The sequence below is a fragment of the Pan paniscus genome, chromosome 10, assembly GCF_029289425.2.
Source record: "Pan paniscus chromosome 10, NHGRI_mPanPan1-v2.0_pri, whole genome shotgun sequence".
Lineage (NCBI taxonomy): Eukaryota > Metazoa > Chordata > Mammalia > Primates > Hominidae > Pan > Pan paniscus.
In genome coordinates, this window is record NC_073259.2 from 77,894,202 (window position 1) to 77,914,721 (window position 20,520).

Sequence of the window (20,520 nt, forward strand, 5' to 3'; positions counted from 1 at the left end):
AATTGTTTAACCTCATCAAGCCCCGGTTTCTTTCTTTTTTCTTTTTTTTTTTTTTTTGAGACGGAGTCTCGCTCTGTTGCCCAGTCTGGAGTGCAGTGGCACAATCTTGGCTCACTGCAGCCTCCACCTGCCAGGTTCAAGCAATTCTCCTGCCTCAGCCTCCCGAGTAGCTGGGACTACAGGTTTGCGTCACCATGCCTGGCTAATTTTTTTGTATTTTTTTTTTTAGTAGAGATGGGGTTTCACCATGCTGGCCAGGCTGGTCTCAAACTCCTGACCTTGTGATCCACCCACCTCGGCCTCCCAAAGTGCTGGGATTACGGGCATGAGCCACCGCGCCAGACCAAACCTCAGTTTCATTGCCTGAGGATTAAGTACAATGATGGTACCTTTTCATATGAGAGTTGTGGAGGTTAAATGAGACACACATGCAAAGGGTTAGCATGGTGCCTGGCTCAGAGTAGGTTCTCAAAAAAGTTTCTCTACATCTAAAGCAGCAGTGGAGGGGTGTGAAAGGGTCAGATCCTTGCAGTCTGCCAGCACAGAGCTGGAGGGGAGGAGTGGCATCTTCTTTGCCTTGTTTTTTGCTGCCATATCATGAAATGGTTTTCTTGGGCAACCATACTCATTGACAACATTTCTGCCAAAACCCTTTCCTGTATCAACTTCTAGATGGTGGTTACAAGCCCTAACTGACCTTGATCAAGTATTTATTGAGTGCCTGTCACAGTCTCCCCATTGGAGCACTATGGAGTGCACATGTACACACACATGCACAGCATGCACACATGTGCGCACACACACACGCACACACATGCACTCACACACACGTACTCACACGTGCACACACACATGTACTCACACGTACACACAGATATGCACTCACACATGCCCACATGTGCACGCACACATGCACTCACACATGCACACACACATGCACACACATGCACTCACACACAGAGTAGGAAGACATATTCTTAATGTGAAAGTTCATGCGAAAAGATAAATCATATACATGAAAAATTGGAGGAAATACTTTAAATAACAACCATTTTTATAGTTGGAGGATGGGGTAAAACAGTGAACAAAACAGATGTAATCCCTGCCAGTAGCTCCCCAAGGGCAGTGTGGTGGGTACAGTCTGCCCTGGCAGGGCACCCAGGCATTTTTCTTAGAATTGGTGATGCATGGTGATAATAAAAAGCAGACTGACTCTTTGTAGGCTTAGTATTGTTTTCAAATTGTCTACAAACAATGCATTTCCTTATTGCCTGCACCTGGGGTGAGCAATTCCCATCCCCTCATCCTTGGCACACCATTACTGTCATGCCACTCCGGTGGGAAGAAAAAGACAATGGCAGGTAGTCTAAAGTCACTCAGTAAGATGAAGACAAATAAGAGTAAGGCAAGGAGGATAGGCTACCATTTTAGATTGGGTGGTCAGGAAAGCTCTCTCCTGATGTATGGATTTATATATACGGCATATTCATGGTCATATGTAGTTTAACACAGTCTTTCATATTTGTTATGCACCAACTCTGTATTGGGCACTGTGCTGAGCCGAGCTCAGTGTGAGGTGCAATAGAGCTTTAGAGAAGGGGCGGTTGGTGTTGTATGAAGGCACCGAGGGATTCATTGGAGAAAACTAGGATTGGATGGCTCAATTGTGAGTATCCCACCTAGATATTCACATGAAGACACACTGTGTATGTGTCTTGCCTAATGCCTGGTAGAGTCATGAGCACAGTAGGCACTCAGTAAAGACTTAGCAAGCCTGGTTGCAATATGAAAGAAATACTGGCTGCATTGAGGGCAGCATGTATGTCGTGGATGTACATATCACCTCAACTAGCTGGAGGGCAAAGTCTATTTTGTATGCCCTCTTTTGGTTCACATAGATTCAATCCCTGGGAGATTGTTTCTCCGTTCATCCTCCAAAAGACAAAAACAAGTTGTATGTCTGAGAGGAAGGAGTTTAGAAGGCAAATTATTTTATTTTTATCAGCTGCTAAGAATCTCTTGATTTTTCTTCCTTTTTTTTTTTTTTTTTTTTTTTTTTTTTGTGACAGAGTCTCACTCTGTTGCCCAGGCTAGAGGGCAGTGTTGAGATCTCGGCTCACTGCAACCTCTGCCTCCTGGGTTCAAGCAAGCACATCTGGCTAATTTTTTTTTTTTTTTTTTTTGTATCTTTAGTGAAGACAGGGTTTTGCCATGTTGGCCAGGCTGGTCTTAAACTCCTGACCTCAGGTGATCCACCCGCCTCGGCCTCCCGAATCTCTTGATTTTTACAACTCTTTCCTGCTGAAGCTAGAGACAGAGTTGGCCGCTCAGGGTATGACCCATAGTGTCTGTTGCTCTCTGGTGTTTGTCTGCTTTATGGAAATCCTTTTGGTATAATAGACAAGTTTGGCGCACAAAGACTGAAACACAGTCTGATGTGCATTTCTGGGATTCTTGACATGACGATTGTGAGTAAAAGGGGCTAAGAAGTGAAGAAAAAATACCAAACAAGTGTTTTACTAGGAGCTAATCATTGCTCTTAACAATTTGGTCGGTTTGAAGGTAGCTATCATTAATTCTCCCTTCAAATTCTCTGAAAAGAAGTGCAAAATTTCTCTAACTGTATTTAAATGCATTGAGCATGGAAGCATATAAAATACAATGAAATAAAGGAGTAGCTGTGGTGAATTTTGGAAGGGGAAGGAACTCTAAAGACAGCATTTAATATTTTAAAATCTTCATCTTAAAACCACCAACACATATTCCTGTCACTCAACGCAGGGACTTTTGGTTCTCGTTAAGGGACTGCTGGATGGAGACTACATTCCTGTTTACAATATGCCAAGCCATATTTTTTTTAGTAGATTGATCATTTACTTGTGATTTTCAGTTTTTATTACATTATTGAATTCAATGATGCCTGTAGTGTCAGGGTAACTAAACAACTGCCTAGAGCCTTAAATGTGGAATTATGAGATCACAGAGTCAGTTACAAAATTTAATTTATAGACCTAGAGTGATACATGTGAAGAATTTAAGAAGTCAAATGATACTGTATATAGCATATAATAGGAGATTACCAGCAATCCCCCTGCTCTACCCCTGTCTTTAAATTGGCTCCCCCAGAGGCAGCCACTTTCCAACTCTTTTTGGATATTTCTTTTTTTTTTTTTTTTTTGAGATGGAGTCTTGCTCTGTCGCCCAGGCTGGAGTGCAGTGGCACAATCTTGGCTCACTGCAAGCTCCGCCTCCCGGGTTCACGCCATTCTCCTGCCTCAGCCTCCCGAGTAGCTGGAACTACAGGCACCTACCACCATGCCCGGCTAATTTTTGTATTTTTTTTAGTAGAGACAGGATTTCACCGTGTTAGCTGGGATGGTCTTGATTTCTTGACCTCGTGATCCACCCACCTTGGCCTCCCAAAGTGCTGGGATTACAGGCGTGGGCCACCGCGCCTGGCCCTCTTTTTGGATATTTTTATTGCCCTATATCTAAATAATGTTTTTATATTGCTTTTTTGCTGTATACACTTGAAGAACATAATATAATCTTCTGGGAAGATTTAATTTTCTTATATCACATCTTACATTCACTTCTACACTCAGCTTCCCAATATCATAAAATTGTCTAAAATTTTTTAGTTATGTCAATATCCAGGGCTTACATTATTATGATGTGTCACATATAATTTTCATTTTTTTTTTGCTTTGTTTGAATCATTGCCTTGTTTTTACAATTTGTTTGGCTTTGGTTCCCTCAAGTTCTCTAAAGAGAGCTGAAAATTTTTCTCAATGTTAAAAATAATCAATTCTTTTCCTCGTCAATAAACTCCTCAATCCATGTATGTCTTTAGTGACTTTTTGGTTCTATCAACTTGTTCTCCCCATTGTGTTCTATCATCGATGAAAGAGGAATGTTAAAATATTTAGCTATGTGATTGTACAATTGTCTACATCTTTTAGTTTCATTAATTTTTGCTTTGTGTATTTTGAAACTCTGTTATTAAGTACATAAACAATCATGATTCCTATGCCTTCCTAAAAAATGACTCTTTTATTATTAGAAATGAGCCTCTTTGTCTGTGGTGGTACTCTTTATTTCGAAGTCAGTTTTAGCTATTATTCATGAAACTGCTTCACCCTTCTTGTACACATTTTTCTCTTGGTTAACTTTTGACTTATCTGTGTCTTTATATTTCAAATGTTTTTGCAGGCAAAAGAGAGTTGCTTTTTAAAAATCCATTCTGATCATTTCTGCCCTTTTTCCCCCTTAGGGACAGGGTCTCACTTTGTCACCTAGGCTGAAGTGCAGTGGCATGATCACAGCTCATTGTAACCTCAAACTTCTGGGCTCAAGTGATCCTCCTGCCTCACCCTCCTGAATAGCTGGGACTATAGGTGTGCACAACCACACCTGGCTAATCTTAAATAAAAAAAATTTTTTTTTTTTTGAGATGGAGTCTCGCTCTGTTGCCTAGGCTGGAGTGCGATGGCATGATCTCGGCTCACTGCAACCTTTGCCTCCTGAGGTCATACGATTCTCCTGCCTCAGCCTCGTGAGTAGCTGGGATTACAGGTGTGCGCCACTGTGCCCGGCTAATTTTTGTATTTTTAGTAGAGATGGGGTTTCACCATGTTGGCCAGGCTGGTCTTAGGCTCCTGACCTTGTGATCCACCTGCCTCGGCCTCCCAAAGTGCTGGGATTACGGGTGTGAGCCACCACGCCTGGCCTTTACATTTTGTTTTTAGAGACAGGGTCTCACTATGTTGCTGAAGCTGGTCTTGAATTCCTAACCTCAAGCAATCCTCCTGCCTCAGCGTCCCAAAGCCCTGGAATTAGGTGAGCTACCGTGCCTGGCCTAATTTCTGCCTTTTAATGGGAGTGTTTAATCTTTTAACATCTAATGTAATTATTAGTATTGCACAATAGACCTCCTTATTCATGGAGGATATGTTGCAATACCTCTACTGGATGCCTGAAACTGAGGGTAGTACCAAACCCTATATATGCTATGCACAAATTTCTTTTTCTTTCTTTACAGTTTCATGAATAGAAGATTAATTCTTACAGTAGATCAGGGGTGTCCAATCTGTTGGCTTCCCTGGGCCACACTGGAAGAAGAAGAATTGTCTTTGGCCACATGTAAAATACACGAAGATTAATGATAGATGATGAGCTAAACCAAAAAAAAAAATCAGAAAAAAATCTCATAACGTTTTTTACAAGTTTACAAATTTGTGTTGGGCTGCATCCGTCCTGGGCTGCATGCAGCCCACGGGTGGCGGGTTGGACAAGCTTGCAGTAGATTCTAGCAATCTCAGCACACAATTTTTTTTCTTTCCTTACTATGTCAAGAATTTTCAAATGTTCACTTAAAGGAAGTACTTTGTGGCTTCTCTTGGGCATATACAAATTGCCAACTTTACATGTCTTGTGTTTGGAACCATTATAAAGTAAAATAAAGGTTACTTGAACACGAGCAATGTGATATCGTGGCAGGAAATCCGTCTTTGTCTTAGGCTACTAAGACAATGGGTGGGTAGTGGATACAGTGTGGATATACTGGAAAAAGGGGATGATTCATGGTTTATGATTTCATCATGCTACTCAGAATGGAGTGCAATTTAAAACTTACAAATTATTTATTTCTGGAATTTTCCATTTAATATTTTCGGACCAAGGTGGATTGTGGGTAACTGAAACCTTAGAAAGTGAAACCATGGATAAGGGAGGACTATATCTGTAGTTAAGTCTGACATTTAATTATTTGTCTCTCTCTTTTTTTTGGTCCCTTCTGTTTCTTATTCTTCTGTAACTCCTTTCTTGGTTTATTTTGTATTGTTTGAATAATTTTAGAATTTCATTTTATCTGTTGACTTTAGTTCTACTTCTTTGCATTATTTAACTTTTTACAGTTTACTTAGAGTTAATGAGTTAATATTGTACCACTTTACATAAAATGTAGAACCATCAACAATGTAGTTCCATTGATCTCCAACTCCCATCCCCTATGCTATAGTTGTCCTAAGTATTATACCTATGTGCATTATAAACTTCACAAAATCATAATTTTTACTTTAAGCACTCAAATGTATTTTATTTTGTTATTTTATTTTATTATTATTTTTGAAATAAGGTCTCAGCCTGTTGCTCAGGCTAGGGAGCAGTGGCAACTCATGGCTCACTCAAGCCTCATTCTCCTGGGCTCAAGCGATCCTTCAGCCTCAGCTTCCTGAGTAGCTGGGAGCACAGGTGCATGCCACCACGCCCTGCTAATTTTAGTATTTTTTGTAGAAACAGGGTCTTGCCATGTTGTCCAGGCTAGTCTTAAGCTCCTGGTCTTAAGCAATTCTTCTCCTTCGGCCTCCCAAAGTGCTGGGATTATAGGCATGAGCCACTGTGCCCACCTTCAGATGTATTTTTAAAAATTAAGATAAAAAATAATTTACATTCAATAATATATCATTTTTATTCTCTTCATACCTTTCCATAGTTTCAAATTTCCATCTAGAACCATTTCCCTTTAGCCTGAATAACTGTCTTTAACATTTCTTATTGTACATGTCTATTCTCAAATTCACTTAGTTTTCTTTTATCTCAAAATATCTTTATTTTGCTTTCATTCTTGAAGACTATTTTCATTGGATATCAAATTCTGGCTTACCAATTTTGTTTTTCTGTAGCACTTTAAAGATGTTTTTGTACTGTCTTCTGGCCTCTGGAGATTTTGATTAGTCAGTGATTATTTGAATCACTATGACCCTGCACATAATGTACTGTTTTTCTTTAGCTACTTTTAAGACTTTCTCTTTATTTTTGGCTTACAGTTACTCCACTCTGATGCAGTAGATGTATTTATTTTGCTGAGCTTCTTAAAGATATAAATGTATGTATCTTTAAAGATATAAATGTATATATGTATATATCTAAGATATATACATTTATATCTTTAAGAAGCTCAGCAAAATAAATACATCTACCACATCAGAGTGAAGTATATATCTTCATAAAGATATATACATTTATATCTTTTCCTAAATTTAGGAAGATTTTGGCTGTTATATCTTAATTTTTTTTTTCTGTTTCATCCTCTCTGCAGGTTCATAAATCTCTTTTTCTCTCTCTTTTTTAAAGTTCATTTTTTTCCTCTCTGTTGTTTAGATGGGATGATGTCTATTGATGTATCTTTGAGTTCTGTTTTAAGCCCATCTAACAATTTTTTTAAATTTTTATTTCTGGAATTTTTCTAATCTTAGAATTTCTATTTAGTTTTTTTATTTGTAGTTTTGATTTCTTTGCTGAGATTTTATTTATTTTTTTTCACAAGCATGTGCTTGTCTGCTCCATTTAGCTTCTTATAGTAGCTGCTTTAAAGATCCTTGTCTGCTAATCCAGTATCTGGATCATTTCTGGGTTAGTGTTCACAGATTGTTCTGTCCCTCCAAGCTAGGCCGCATTTTTCTGGTTCTTTGCAGAGAGCAGTTTTTCCAACCCCTGCCCGTGGACTGCTACGGGTCCATGGCCTGATAGGAACCTGGCTGCAAGAGCATTCCCGCCTGGGCTCTGCCTCTTGTCAGATCAGCAGTGGCATTAGATTCCCTTAGGAGCGGGAACCCTGTTGTGAACTGCACAGGCGAGGGGGATCTAGATTGCATGTGCCTTATGAAAATCTAACTAACGCCTGATGATCTGAGATGGAGCAGTTTCATCCCGAAACCATCCCCCGCCCCCACTACGTCCATCTCTTCCATGAAATCAGTCTCTAGTGCCAAAAAGTTTGGGGATTGCTGTTGTAGTTTTTGTACCTGGACATTGTGAATGGCTGGATTCTTTTACATCCCTCAGAAGAGTATACTTTTGTTTTAGTAGTCAATCACTTTGCTTAGACTCAAATTGTAAACTTTGTCTCGGGAAGTAACTCAAATTTCAGTTCAGTCCTGTTGTCTTTGGTTGGGCTGTGCGCAGTCTGCCCCATATATGATAGATCAGGAGTAAGCAATAGATTTGGCAGAGTTACACACAGAATCCAGGGGTCCTCTGCTCTTACCTTTCTTTTCCCAGATTCCTCTTTCACTTTTCAGCAGCTGTGTTTGCCCCAAAATTTGTTTTCTGGTTATTCAGGCCAGGAAGGCTGTGGATTTCTATCGGAGGTTAGCTGTCCTGTGGCTCTGACTTCAACCAGACCTCAGACTAAATGCTGTAAACAAGAAACTCACTGTATGGCAGTACCTTCTCCAAGTTTCAGTGCCCACCACAATCTCCTTGCTTTTGTCTAGTTTCCAGTGTCTTTGGGTAGGTGGTGTTTTTTGTTTTGTTTTGTTTTTGTTTTTAAAGTATTTCCAGCATTTGTACTGTTTCTCTGTGGGAGGGTCAGATCTGGTAGGAGTTTAATCATCATATAAGAAGGGGGAAAAAAAAACGAAAAGAGCTCTTTGTGATTCTTCAGCATTCCCTATTTATCTGGTTTTGTTCTCTGTCTTTAATGTTAAAGGCTTTCTCAAAATGTCTGGTCCTTTATTGTTTGTTCGTGTTTAAAAAGTTCTGTGTGCAAACCATTGTTCTCATCCAAGGATGAATTTCTTGGTAGAGTGATGAAGGAGGGGATGGCTATTTCCTTGGTAACTTGAAAATACTACGTTTTCCTCGAGTACATTCCATTTTTCTTGGGAACATTATTCCAATTTCTTACTTGTGGGAAATCTGCTTGGATACACGCAAAACAGAGTTAAGGAAAAGACTCAGAATTCAGTGGTTAGATTTTTAATGAATTCTTCTATTTTTTCAGCCCAGTAGCTCAGCCACAGCATTCACTGTGCCTGGTAACCCTGTACCACAGTTTCCCTGGGACCATTTCTCTAGAGAGTAAACCTTTCCAACTTCTGTTGGGGTGATGGAGGTAGCTTTACAGGGTGGGGAAGCTAATGTAAGGGTCCAGGTCTTTCTTTCTTTCTTTTTTTTTTTTTTGAGACGGAGTCTCGCTCGGTCAGCTAGGCTGGAGTGCAGTGGCGCGATCTTGGCTCACTGCAAGCTCCGCCTCCCGGGTTCACGCCATTCTCCTGCCTCAGCCTCCCAAGTAGCTGGGACTACAGGCGGCTGCCACCACGCCTGGCTCATTTTTTGTATTTTTAGTAGAGACGGAGTTTCACCGTGTTAGGTGGGATGCCCTCGATCTCCTGACCTCGTGATCCGCCCGCCTCCGCCTCCCAAAGTGCTGGGATTACAGGCATGAGCCACCGCGCCAGGCCTCCAGTTGTTTCTTGTTCAAATGTTCAACCAATCCTTTTGTTTTCAGCTCCACCCTTAGCCCTGAATGCAGAAGCTCATGGTGACTCCTGCGTCCTGGGCTTTTTGAGTTTTGTTTGATTGGAAAACTTCTTGTTGGATCCCTCTGTTCCCTCCACCATTTCCAGGCAGTCTTGGTTGTGTTTTGTCCATTCTACTAGTTCAGTTATCATCTATTCTATTTCTGTCTGCTGCCATGTTATTAAAATTTGGTCTGCTGGGGTCTCTGCTCATATTCTTTATTATGTCTCTTTATTCCTTTACATTTATTTGAGTGGGATTTTTGGAGGAGAGTAGATGTGTGTCCTCTCTTCCCTTATTAATAGGAAGTGAATAAATTATAAAGAACTAATTTGAGGAGAAAACAACTTTTCTGATAAATGATAAAAGCAAGCTTTTCATCGTATTATGTTGGACTTTTAAACATACTAAACTTGAAGCTTCCTCTTCAAGCAAGAGAATCAAGTAGAGGTTGGGGTGCTTATGTATGATGCAGCATCACAGAGATGCTGAGCTATAAGCAACTTGTAGGTCTTTTGAAACAGAGATTTTCACACTTCTTTAGTGGTAGTACACATTTTTTAAAAAATAAAATTTTACTGGCTGGGTGCCGTGGCTCACGCCTGTAATCCCTACACTTTGGGAGGCTGAGACAGGCAGATCACCTAAGGTCAGGAGTTCAAGACCAGCCTGGCCAACATGGTGAAAACCTGTCTCTACTAAAAATAAAAAAATTAACCAGGTGTGGTGGCAGGTGCCTGTAATCCCAGCTACTTGGGAGGCTGAGTCAGGATAATCACTTGAACCTGGGAGGTGGAGGTTGCAGTGAGCCAAAATCATGCCACTGTACTCCAGCCTGGGTAACAGAGCAAGACTCCATCTCAAAAAAAAAAAAAAAAATTACTTGCACTTCAATATATAAAACAGAAAAAAGTTATTTTCTCCTCAGCAATTTAAAGTGTTCTTGTTATACAACCCCTGAACTCCTTTTAAGAGCTTTGGGATCCCCTGGTGCCCAGATGGAAAATCATTGCTGTACGGACAGCAATTTACATTTCGTTAGCTCAAACAGTATGTACAACCATTTTTTTCTGGTATAGGAGTATTAAGAAGTAATTATTTAAAAAATTTTATTGATACATAATAGATGTATATATATTTGGGGGTAAATGTGATAATTTAATACATCCATGTAATTTGTAAAGATTCAATCAGTGCCATTGGGATATCTGTCACTTTAAATATTTGTCCTTTATAAGAAGCAATAATATTAAACTTTATTGGGCACTCACTATGTTTGGGACATTATGTTAATGGGCTTTATATACATGATCTCATTTAATTCTCACAACAATGCTGTGAGGTAGATGTAATGATTATTTCCATTTTGTAGATGAGGAAATGGAGGCCTGGAGAGGTTACGTACTTATTCATGGATACACAGCTAGGAAGTGGAAGAGCTGGGACCCAAAGCCCACTCACTTAACTAGGACACGACCTTGGGCCTGGTCTGCTGGGGTCTCACTTCCCAAACCCCTCACCCCCCCATGCCCAGCACCTGGAACCATCACTGTGGGGGCTGTACACTGAGGGTTGTCTCCCATTTGTGACAAAACTATAATGGACTAGAGTGAAACAAAAATGCAATGTATGTCTCTAATCTTCAGGCAACGCCAGCTCCCAGACACCCCGCCCTATTCTGCATCCGACTCATGCTCTCCTCCGCAGGTCAAAGGTGAGTGCGATCCACCTTCAGCACATCTGGCACTGTTGCTCTTCCTCCTCGACTCTGGGCCGTGAGAAAGGGGCACTTCTTGCTTGTGTCTCTCCCCAGGTGCATGCTACCGAACCCTGAGGCCCACAGCTGGGAGGACTCCAGCTCCTTTTCTCCACCCCACAGCTGCTCCTGCGATGCCGCCCATGCACCCGCTGCAGAGCACCTCTGGAATGGGCGACTCCTGCCAAATCCACGGAGGCTTTCACAGCTGCCACTCAAACGCCAGTCATCTTGCCACCCCCCTGCACCAATCCGTGTCCTCCCATCTGGGGATAGGTTGTTCTTACCATCAGCAGCCTCTGTGTCACAGCCCTGGGTAAAGAAAAAGATATTTAGTTATCAAAGACCTTTGCGGAAAGCCTCGGAGCAGCCTGCCTCTGGCAGGGACCTAGAGAGAATGCACAGTGGAGTCCTGTCCAGGAGATGGCAGTGTTGAGACGCGTATAGGACATCGCGAGGTCCCAGTGTTCTTGGCTTAGACAATCTTTTAATTAAAAACCCTCCAAATCCAAGGTCCTCATTCAACCAAAAGCTAAAATGTCAGAAACATACAGTGAGGTTCTGGATGATGGAGGAAACACCGTAAGCTTATGCAGCCTCAGCTAGACTACCCAAAGGGATTGTGAATGAGCTCTCCGAGAAAGATCTGCTAATTAAGCATTAACTAATGTTCTTTTCTTCTGTCTTCTCCCCTTTTCTTTCTTTTATTTCCTCTTCTGGATCTAGAGAGTGCCAGAAAGAGTAAAGGCCATCAAAAATTGTGGTAAAACTCCACATGAAAAAAGTTGTCGGGTGTAAAATGTATACCTATATTTTAAGTCTGTATCTTCCCTGTCTCAATGAGTCCTCTGCCATTATAAACATTGTCAGCTTATCTTTCAGGTTGGTGAATCTCAGATCCACTTGATCAAGGGAAACAGTTTCAGCCTAGTAGGGCTCAAGGAACCTTAACTAATTGGAATTAGACTTAGGAAAGCAGAGAGCCTGGGAGATTAAATTTTATTTAACATAACATGGAACACAAGGAAGAATCCTAACCTTCGTTTTGGTGTCTTGATTTTAGAGCCTCATTGCCTCCAACCAAGAAGAGAAAGTGCACGCAGGCACTGGAGGACTCCGGGGAATGCCGAGTGTGGGCCTGCCACTGCAGACCGAGTGAGCAAACCTGGGTGGGAACAAGGGCAATGCCATCAAAGCCTTGGGCATTAAATCAAGGCTTTTTACCAGCCTTTAAGCAGCCCTACAAAAGTATCCCTCTCACAGAAGAGCAATGATAAGCTCTGGTAGTTTGGTTCTTCCCTCTTGATATACCTTTCATGCAGGCGGGGTCCCACAGGTCCTCCTAGGAAGAGATGATGTTTTCTGTCTCAGGTGTGGGTGAAGTGCCAATCTTTCAATTTCAGGGACAATGTGTCTCAGAGGATTCAGGCTCCAGGCCTGTGGAAGTTGTGCAGTGTGGCAGTGCCTTCAAGAGCCTGCTGGTGTGCCCATTGTATTGCTGCAATCCTTCTCAACCTTAATGTGCAAGAAATAGCATGAGGATCTTGGTAAAATGCAGACTCTGATTCAGTCTCTAGGGTCTGAGGTCTGCATTTCTAACAAGCTCCCAGGTGATGGCGATGCTACTGGCTCATGGAAGGCACTCTGAGAAGCAAGACTTACCGTGTTTTTCCACTAGAACAGGGAGGTGGAAAGTTGAACTTTTCCTCAAACTCACTTCAAATTGGCAAGTTCCCAGTGGATGTTTGAAATTTGAAATCGTTTTAGAAGTCTTTCATCCGAGTCATCTAATGTCCAAGCGGTCAGCCTTCCTGTTTTGTTTTTTTTTTTTTTTGGTCTTATATAACGTGTAACACATCATGTTTTGAGCCAAGAGACCTGATTAACAAAGTAGCCTTTTGAAGTCCAAAGACTTGAACTTCAAAATTTTCAGAGTAAATGCTATGGCACATACTAGGGGAAAAGGATAACACTCTAGGCCAGTTTCTGTTTGTTTGTTTGTTTGTTTGTTTGTTTGCTTATTTGTTTTGTAAAGATGGGTTTCACTAAGTTGCCCAGGCTGGTCTTGAATTCCTGGCTTCAAGTGATTCTCCCACCTCAGCCTCCCAAAGTCTTTGGATTGCAGGCATGAGCCACCATGTCTGGCCTCAACCCAGTTCTATTAGCAACTGTAAACACTCAAATGTGGGCAGTGTGAACAAATTCAGCGTACCAAGTCCCATGTCTTCTATCCCAGTTTGTCAGCTTAGCAAGAGGTTGAAGACTTCCTTCTTGGGTTCCCCCATCCCACCACTTCCCCAGATTCTAGAGGTTTACACTGTCCAGAAAGGAGATGTGCGTGGCTTCACCTGAGTGGGAAAAAACACAGTCTCTCTTGCTGGGGCTGCTGTCTTTTCCTTTGACAGCCCCATGGTAAGAGCTGATTCTCTGAGGGACCTCTGGCGTCAGCTCCAGCGTGGGCTGTGGAGGCCTTCTGTGGATGATGACTTCACCCTGTCAGTCAAGTCCCACCTATCTCCTGGGAGTGCGGTCTCAGAATTGCACTGGGCATCTATCCCTCATATCAACTAAACCTCAAACTGCCTCCTTTCTTTGTATATGCATCCAACATGGTCAGCAGTTGTTCACCATTTTTTTTCCAACCTTAGAAACACAAAATGCTAATTAAAGCCCCATTTGTGGATAAGTTAGAGCTTTCCATCCACCTTCCTATGCAATGCTCCCCTAATTTCTTCAGGGATCCCCACATCTAGCCTGTAGCTTTTTTTATGATTCTCAGACATAAAAGGCTGAGTAAATTCCTAGCCAGACGGGGGAACCATCTGTTCATTCTACTGCAGATGCGCTAGCTCACTAAGGGATACAGGACAAGTCACTCAAACCTTCCAAGAATTCCCTCATCAAACCAGATTGCTGCTCAAATTGTCCTGGCCATCCCAGAGTTAAGCTCCATCCTGCGATGGTTTTCTGCTGCCTGTCCCAGAAAGGTCATTGATTCATCACCATCTTCAGAGAACAACCATGGAAGAGTGATGGAAATTACTAGGATTTCCAGCAGATAGGAAATCCTATATCCCTTGTTTAAGTCCTATTCACAGGTCACTGAAAAGCTGACTAAAGATAACTGATTCCAGACAACAGTTCCAGAATGAAAATGAGCAGGTTCCCAAGGCCAAAAAAAGAAAAAAGAAAGAAAGAAAAAAAAGACACAAAACAAAACATTTAGTTAATCCGAATGCCACATTCTTATTACAGTTTGTATTTTTAGCAAAAGTTTTCTAGTCAATAATTCCTATTTGATGTTGCAGGGGCCAACATTTCTACAAAGGTCCTGGGGAAACAGCACATTGCTAGAGGAAGGAGGAGGTTATGCCAGTCTTACAGGCAGAAGGATCACCACTTTTTGATCAGAGATGGCCTGAATCAATCAATAAAACTTTTCTAGTGACCTCCTCCCAAGTAGTACACTTTGGCCAAGGGTTCCAAGATCCTCATTTATAGGGCTGAAAATGTAGAATTACTGGGTTGGCGTGGGCAAATGTAAAATTTTGCTTAGAGAGGAAGTGCTGGTAGGCAGGCTTCTACCAGCTGGTTCCTGGCCCTACTTGGTCTGAACCCCAAATAAAAAAAGGGTTCATGGCCTCCCTGGAAGGCTTCAATCTTCTCTTATTTTGAACCTCAAATACAAAAGGGTTTTCCAGCCCTAGAGTCATGGCCGGTGGCCCACAGTAAGAGGTGCGCTGGCTGAATTCACACTGTAGCATCAGAAAATGTACCTATCTCATCTCTCCAGGAATCTGGGATTCCCAGAGCCTTATTTTTCTTGATTATGAAATGAGAATAATAATTTTGACTTTACCCATCTCTAAGACTTTTTAAAGTAAGTTATGCAAACATATTTTGAAAGGCATTCAAATGCAAGCTATCAGTTTTCTCCAAAAGGTCTGGACTTAGGCAGTTTGCTGCTTTTACATTCTCACTTCTGTTAGATTTTCTCAAGAGATCCTCAATCTAGCATGAAGCGAAGAGGAAGATTTGAATCTCACCTCTTCCACTTAACAGCTGTGACACTGGGCAAGTTATTTCAGGTCTTTGGAAGTCAGTTTCCACATTTGTTAAATGAGATTAAGAATCCTTACCTCATAACCACTTTAGAAATCCTTTTGGCAGTATCTACTAAAGCATGTCCTGCAACCCATAGATTCTATCCCTAGAAGTATAACTAGCAGGAACGTGTACATATGCCCACCAAAAGACATTCGTAAGAATGTCCAGAGCAGCATTACTTATAACAATCACAAACCAAAAAGATACCAAATGGCCATCAACGGCAAGATAAATTGTGGTATATTTATACAATGGAGTACAATATGGCAATGAGAATGAGCAAAGCACTGCCATTTGCAACACTAATGAATGAATCCCATAAACATACTGTTGGGCAAAAGAGGCCGGTGAGGCCAGGGATGGTGGCTCATGCCTGTAATCTCAGCACTTTGGGAGGCTGAGGTGGGTGGATCGCTTGAGCCCAGAAGTATGAGACCAGCCTGGGCAACAAAGTAAGATCCTGTCTCTACAAAAAGTAAAAAAAAAAAAAAATTAGCCGATGTGGTGGCACATGCCTGTGGTCCCAACTACACAGGAGGCTGAGGTGGGAGGAAAGCTTCAGCCCAGGAAGTTGAAGCTACAGTGAGCTATGATTGTGCCATTGCACTCCAGCCCGTGTGACGGAGCAAGACCCTGTCTAAAAAAGAAAAAAAAAGAGGCCAGCCCAGCATACAAGAGTATATATTACATCATAGTATTCCATTTCCATAGTATTCCATATAAACTCTGCTATGGTGTTAGATTGTAGGATAGTGGTCAGTCCTGGGGAGGAGAGACTAATTATTGATAGGGGGCATGTAGGTGTCTCCTGCAGGGCTCAAAGCGTCCTATACCACTAGATCATTTTGTAAAGTATAATTGTGTACTCATGATCTGTGTACTCTTCTTGATGTACAGTGTCCTTCAAAAAAGAAAGTTTATGGAACAAAAGGATTCTTACCTGGGAGATAATTTAAGGAGCTGATGGAATGCTACGTAATGTGTCTGGGACAGCACCTGTGGTGCAGAAAGCACTCAAAGTAGGAGACATTGTTAGTAGTATTAATATGAATAAGTTCTAGCACTAGGCTCAGGTGTGTGCCTTGGGTTTCAGTGTGGGCCTGTAATTCCAGGTTCTGATCCCTAGGCTTTTCCCAGCTTATAGCCATCTCCCAGGGAAGCCACAACTGTGTCAACCCTATTGGAGCAGCTGCTCTGATACCCTTACTGTTGTGATGACAAAGGGCAGGAAATGCTGTTGTCTTTGAGGACAATCCTCCCTGCCCCTGTCCACCCTCCCTGTCAGTGTCTGGAGAAGTGGAGCTGGCTTTTGGCTGCATGCCTGAGAACATTGACCTTGCTGCCACGCTTGAGTGGGAAAGGGCATGATTTAGCCAGTATTCAGTCAGGAACATGGGCTAGTTATTTCACATTCGATAGAGCTACCATGGAGGCCAACAACAGGAGTATTTCCCAAGGCTTCTTAGGAAATACTGAGCCACCTAAGTTGAAACAAGTACAGTGATAATGACAGTGCCACTAGTAATAGCTGAAGGCACCATTGTTTAAACTCTTACCAGTGGTAGACACTGTGCTCTGCGTTTTACAGTCATGGCCTCATTGAAACCCTTCAACAACTCTGGGAGGTAACATGATTACTCCCATTTTGCAGATGAAAAAACTGAAGCTCAGAGAGCTTAAATCATTTCTGTAAGATTGCTTGGCCCTAAAGTGTAGAGTTGTGATTCAAACCCAGATCTGTCTTGATTCAAAACTCCAAGCTCTTGACCCTTTCTTCATTGTAGGAGAGAGGAAGAAAAAAAAGGAAGAATTATGTTCTCTCTTTCTCTCAATTTGGTGTAAGCAGGATAACCATAGAAGGGTTTCTTTCCTTTTTTAAAAAAAAAATATTTTAGACCACTTAGCTTTTGGAGGAGTGACAGCACGAAGAGCTCCTTGCATTGTCCACTTCCTGTATTTGTAGCTGGGAAAAAAAGTTTTTCAGTGTTTTGAGAAATCTTTCTAAAATGGGCATTTTATAAAAACAAAAAATGCATATTTTGCTTAAGTGACATTTAATAACAATACCCCAAGAGAAATACTTTTTTTTTTTACATTTGGTATGAAAAGCAACTTGAAGCAGCTCTATTTATTTATTTTAGGAAGTCCTTAATGGAAGTATAAAGAAAGGAAAAGTTTGAAGATGAAAAAACAACCCAGCTCCTTTCTCCTGCATTCTCCAAGCTGTGGGCTAGGTGGATACATTCAATAGGAGCTAATGTCCTATTTGTACATTGTTACTGAGAGCCGCACCTGGTCTCACAAACACCCACTATTTCCCATTCCCTCCTGATGCCAGGCATGAGTGATGGTAGAGGAGTTAAAAGAAAAGGGAACAGCAACCATACCAATACCATTTTACATAAAAATTATCTGAGGTTGAATCCATATGGTTTAGGAGGCATACTCAAATTAAGACAAGTTGCAAGGATTATGCAAAATAGGAGGTTGCACATGTGAAATTGCTGTTATTTGACCATTTTTGACATAGAAAAGTGGCAGTTTTCTACAGTTGATATTGCACACGAACAAGATTTTCTCTGTTACTTTATCTTGGTTCTAGCTTCTGAAAGTGCTTTCACTTCCGTTATGTCATTCTCTCTGCTTGTGTAATGCTGTAATGTGTAAAGATGGCAGGATGCATGTTTTTAATTTCTATTTTGCAGTTGAGGGAAGTAAGACTCCAAGTGAATAAATAACTGGTCTAAGTTCAAAAAGCTAATTGGACCACAGAATCTTGGAGCCACAAAAGACCTGCCAAAATTAAAATAAACTGGTTGCAATGAACAAAAACAAACCAAAATTCAAAAAAAAGCAAACCCTCAAACTGCCTTGTGCAAAAAAAGCAAAATAAAACAACAATAACAAAACAGGCAAAAAACAAAATTAGGGGAACTATTGGCTCCTGTTAACGCGAGGGTTTAGAATTGGGTCCCAGAACTCAGATGACACCATGAGGACTGGTGCCCTTCGTTTTTAACTCTGCCTTCTGCTGTGCTGGCATCATTCCCAGATGGGCTTTTCCCTCATGTCCGAAAATGGTGCCAGCAGCTGTTGGCGATGTATCTTGCAGGTTCAAACCTCATGGAGAAGAGTGAGCATCCCTGAAGTGCTGAGATCCACTCTGCTTGAATTGGGATAGGCCACATGTCCACCACTGATGCAATTACTGATGCAAGGACTGAATGCTGTACTTTGATTGATTGAGCTGGGTCACCTATCCTCCCGGCTCTGGGAATGAACTTCACTGCAACCACACAGACTGAAAGTGAGGAGAAGCTATGCAGGATGTAGGGTATATAGATATCAGGGACAAAGTTTCCAACAGGTGTTTACCCCCCACCCTTTGACAACGCTGACCCCAGGCTGCTCCTTTCACAGATGAGAAAATGAGGTCAGCAGCACACCTCCTACCCCCAGCACATGACACTTCCCTAGTCACTCTGCCTTACACATGGCCCACTCATCAGCTTCATGCTGCTAGCTGTGAGTTTAGGAAAAACAGCCTGGAAGGAAGGCTCTGACGCACCTGTTTCTTTGCAGTGACAAGTAGGAGTCGCAGCAGTGAAGTCCAGGACCCTGACAGTGAGGGACAGAACAGAATGCCTGCAGACCAGTGCTCTCCTGCTCTGAAGTGGCAACCATGCCATAGTGTTCCTTGGCACAGCTTATTAAACAGTCATTATGAAAAACTGTAAGTGGCTTGAGTGGGCTGGAGAGTGAGGGGAGAAAGACAGTGCCAAATCTCAGTACTGAGTTCAAGCACTGGAGCTTTGATGTCACCTCTGGTCAAGTGGGGCAAATCAGTGAGAAAGTGTCTGTCTTACTCCTCATTTTTTACATCCTAACAAATAAATAGTTGGAATATGGGTTTCTGGCCTTCAGAAAGCCAGACTTATAGTTCCACCTGATTATAATTTAACCACTAAATTTTGGAGAAAGAAGGAATCTTTCTGGGATCACATGCCCAGTTTAAACTAAAAACTGGAATATAGACATTCCCCAAATCACTAACACTTAATCCTGCAGTTAACTTATAATGCCATAAAATACTTTTCTGGGGGCCACATTAAATTGTGAGCCAATGACCACCCCCCACATATGTGCTGTGAATGAATATTACCAAGTTCACTGACAATATATCCTGCAGCAATCGTGGTAGATGGTTTCTTTATGTTAAGGAGTCTGAAGTCAAATCATACAAAACATCCTTAAAAAGTGGAAAAGCTTCACCCAATTTTTATGACATAAGATAGTTTCAAGAAATAAATGTGCAATCCTATATTATTACTCTTAAACATCCTTTAGACTTCTTTATTTCTTAGCATGTAATTTACCTACTTAAGCCTTCTAGAATTTTCATTGGGCTATAACTTAAGTTAAAATTTTCCAAATTCAAATACTGTAAAGCTTATCACTAGGACTTTCATGGTGGATGCACTAGAGGGAAGAAATATTTTCCTTAAAAGAAAATCTAGGGAGTTAAACAGACTTTGGGAGTTGGTGTGTTTAATAAGCTAAAGGAAGCTCATTGCTCATTGTATCATTGAAATGTCATGACTTTGTGTCTTTTCTACTGTGTGCAATTAGAAAAAGAAATGAGGGGTCCATGGGTTTTGGCTTTGAGGCTTGGCCTTCCTTAGATTATCTTTTGGGGAACATTCCATGTTTTGTAAGAAATATGAGCACCGAGGTATGAAACTGTCACACGCAGGCTCAATGCTTTAATTAAAACTTAACTGCTTCCCAGGCTCTATGCGTCAAGTTGATCAAGTTTTCAAGGTAAGTGTTATCCCTCTTCTTATTTGAAAACATTTTTAAGTTTGTTTGAACAGCCTATCTTGGCTCCAATAATCTAGAAAAATATGGAGAACACAGAGTATATGGAAACAAAGGAGAACACAGATAGTATCAACTCAAAAGTAATGAGGCAGATTTATGTTGAGTATTTAGCCATAATTCACTTTTCCTAAGCAAAAAAGGAAGGCAATATTTACCCAGTTTAGAATTCAGGCCCTCCTAATTTCACTACTTATATCAATGAGACAGAAAAGCACCCATCTTTTCTTATATAGTTAGGTCTAATTTGTTACAAAAATATCATTTTCTTAAGTAACCTAAAAACAGTTCAGTTAGGGCATTAAAATTTTATCAATTTTTTTCTGAATTATGTTTCAATGCTATCAAAGAACTTTTAAAAAGCCAGTTTAATTGACTTTATACTTAACTTTTGATATCAGAAGCAGAATCGCCATTCTTAGGTAAGCAGATTTCTATAATCAGAGATTGGTGTTTAAGGTTCAGAATAATCATCA

At 41.2% G+C, this 20,520-nt stretch overlaps 1 protein-coding gene across 1 annotated transcript in view; it reads left to right on the top strand.

The window, feature by feature from the left end:
- The window catches only part of MYRFL (myelin regulatory factor like), a 133,433-nt gene that overhangs the window by 41,914 nt on the left and 70,999 nt on the right, over positions 1-20,520 (top strand). Inside the window, exons 3-6 of the mRNA XM_055096496.2 lie at positions 10,950-11,017; positions 11,117-11,375; positions 12,123-12,214; positions 18,749-18,899. Coding sequence (XP_054952471.1) covers positions 10,950-11,017; positions 11,117-11,375; positions 12,123-12,214; positions 18,749-18,899 — 570 coding nt within the window. The remainder of the gene's footprint in view (positions 1-10,949; positions 11,018-11,116; positions 11,376-12,122; positions 12,215-18,748; positions 18,900-20,520) is intronic.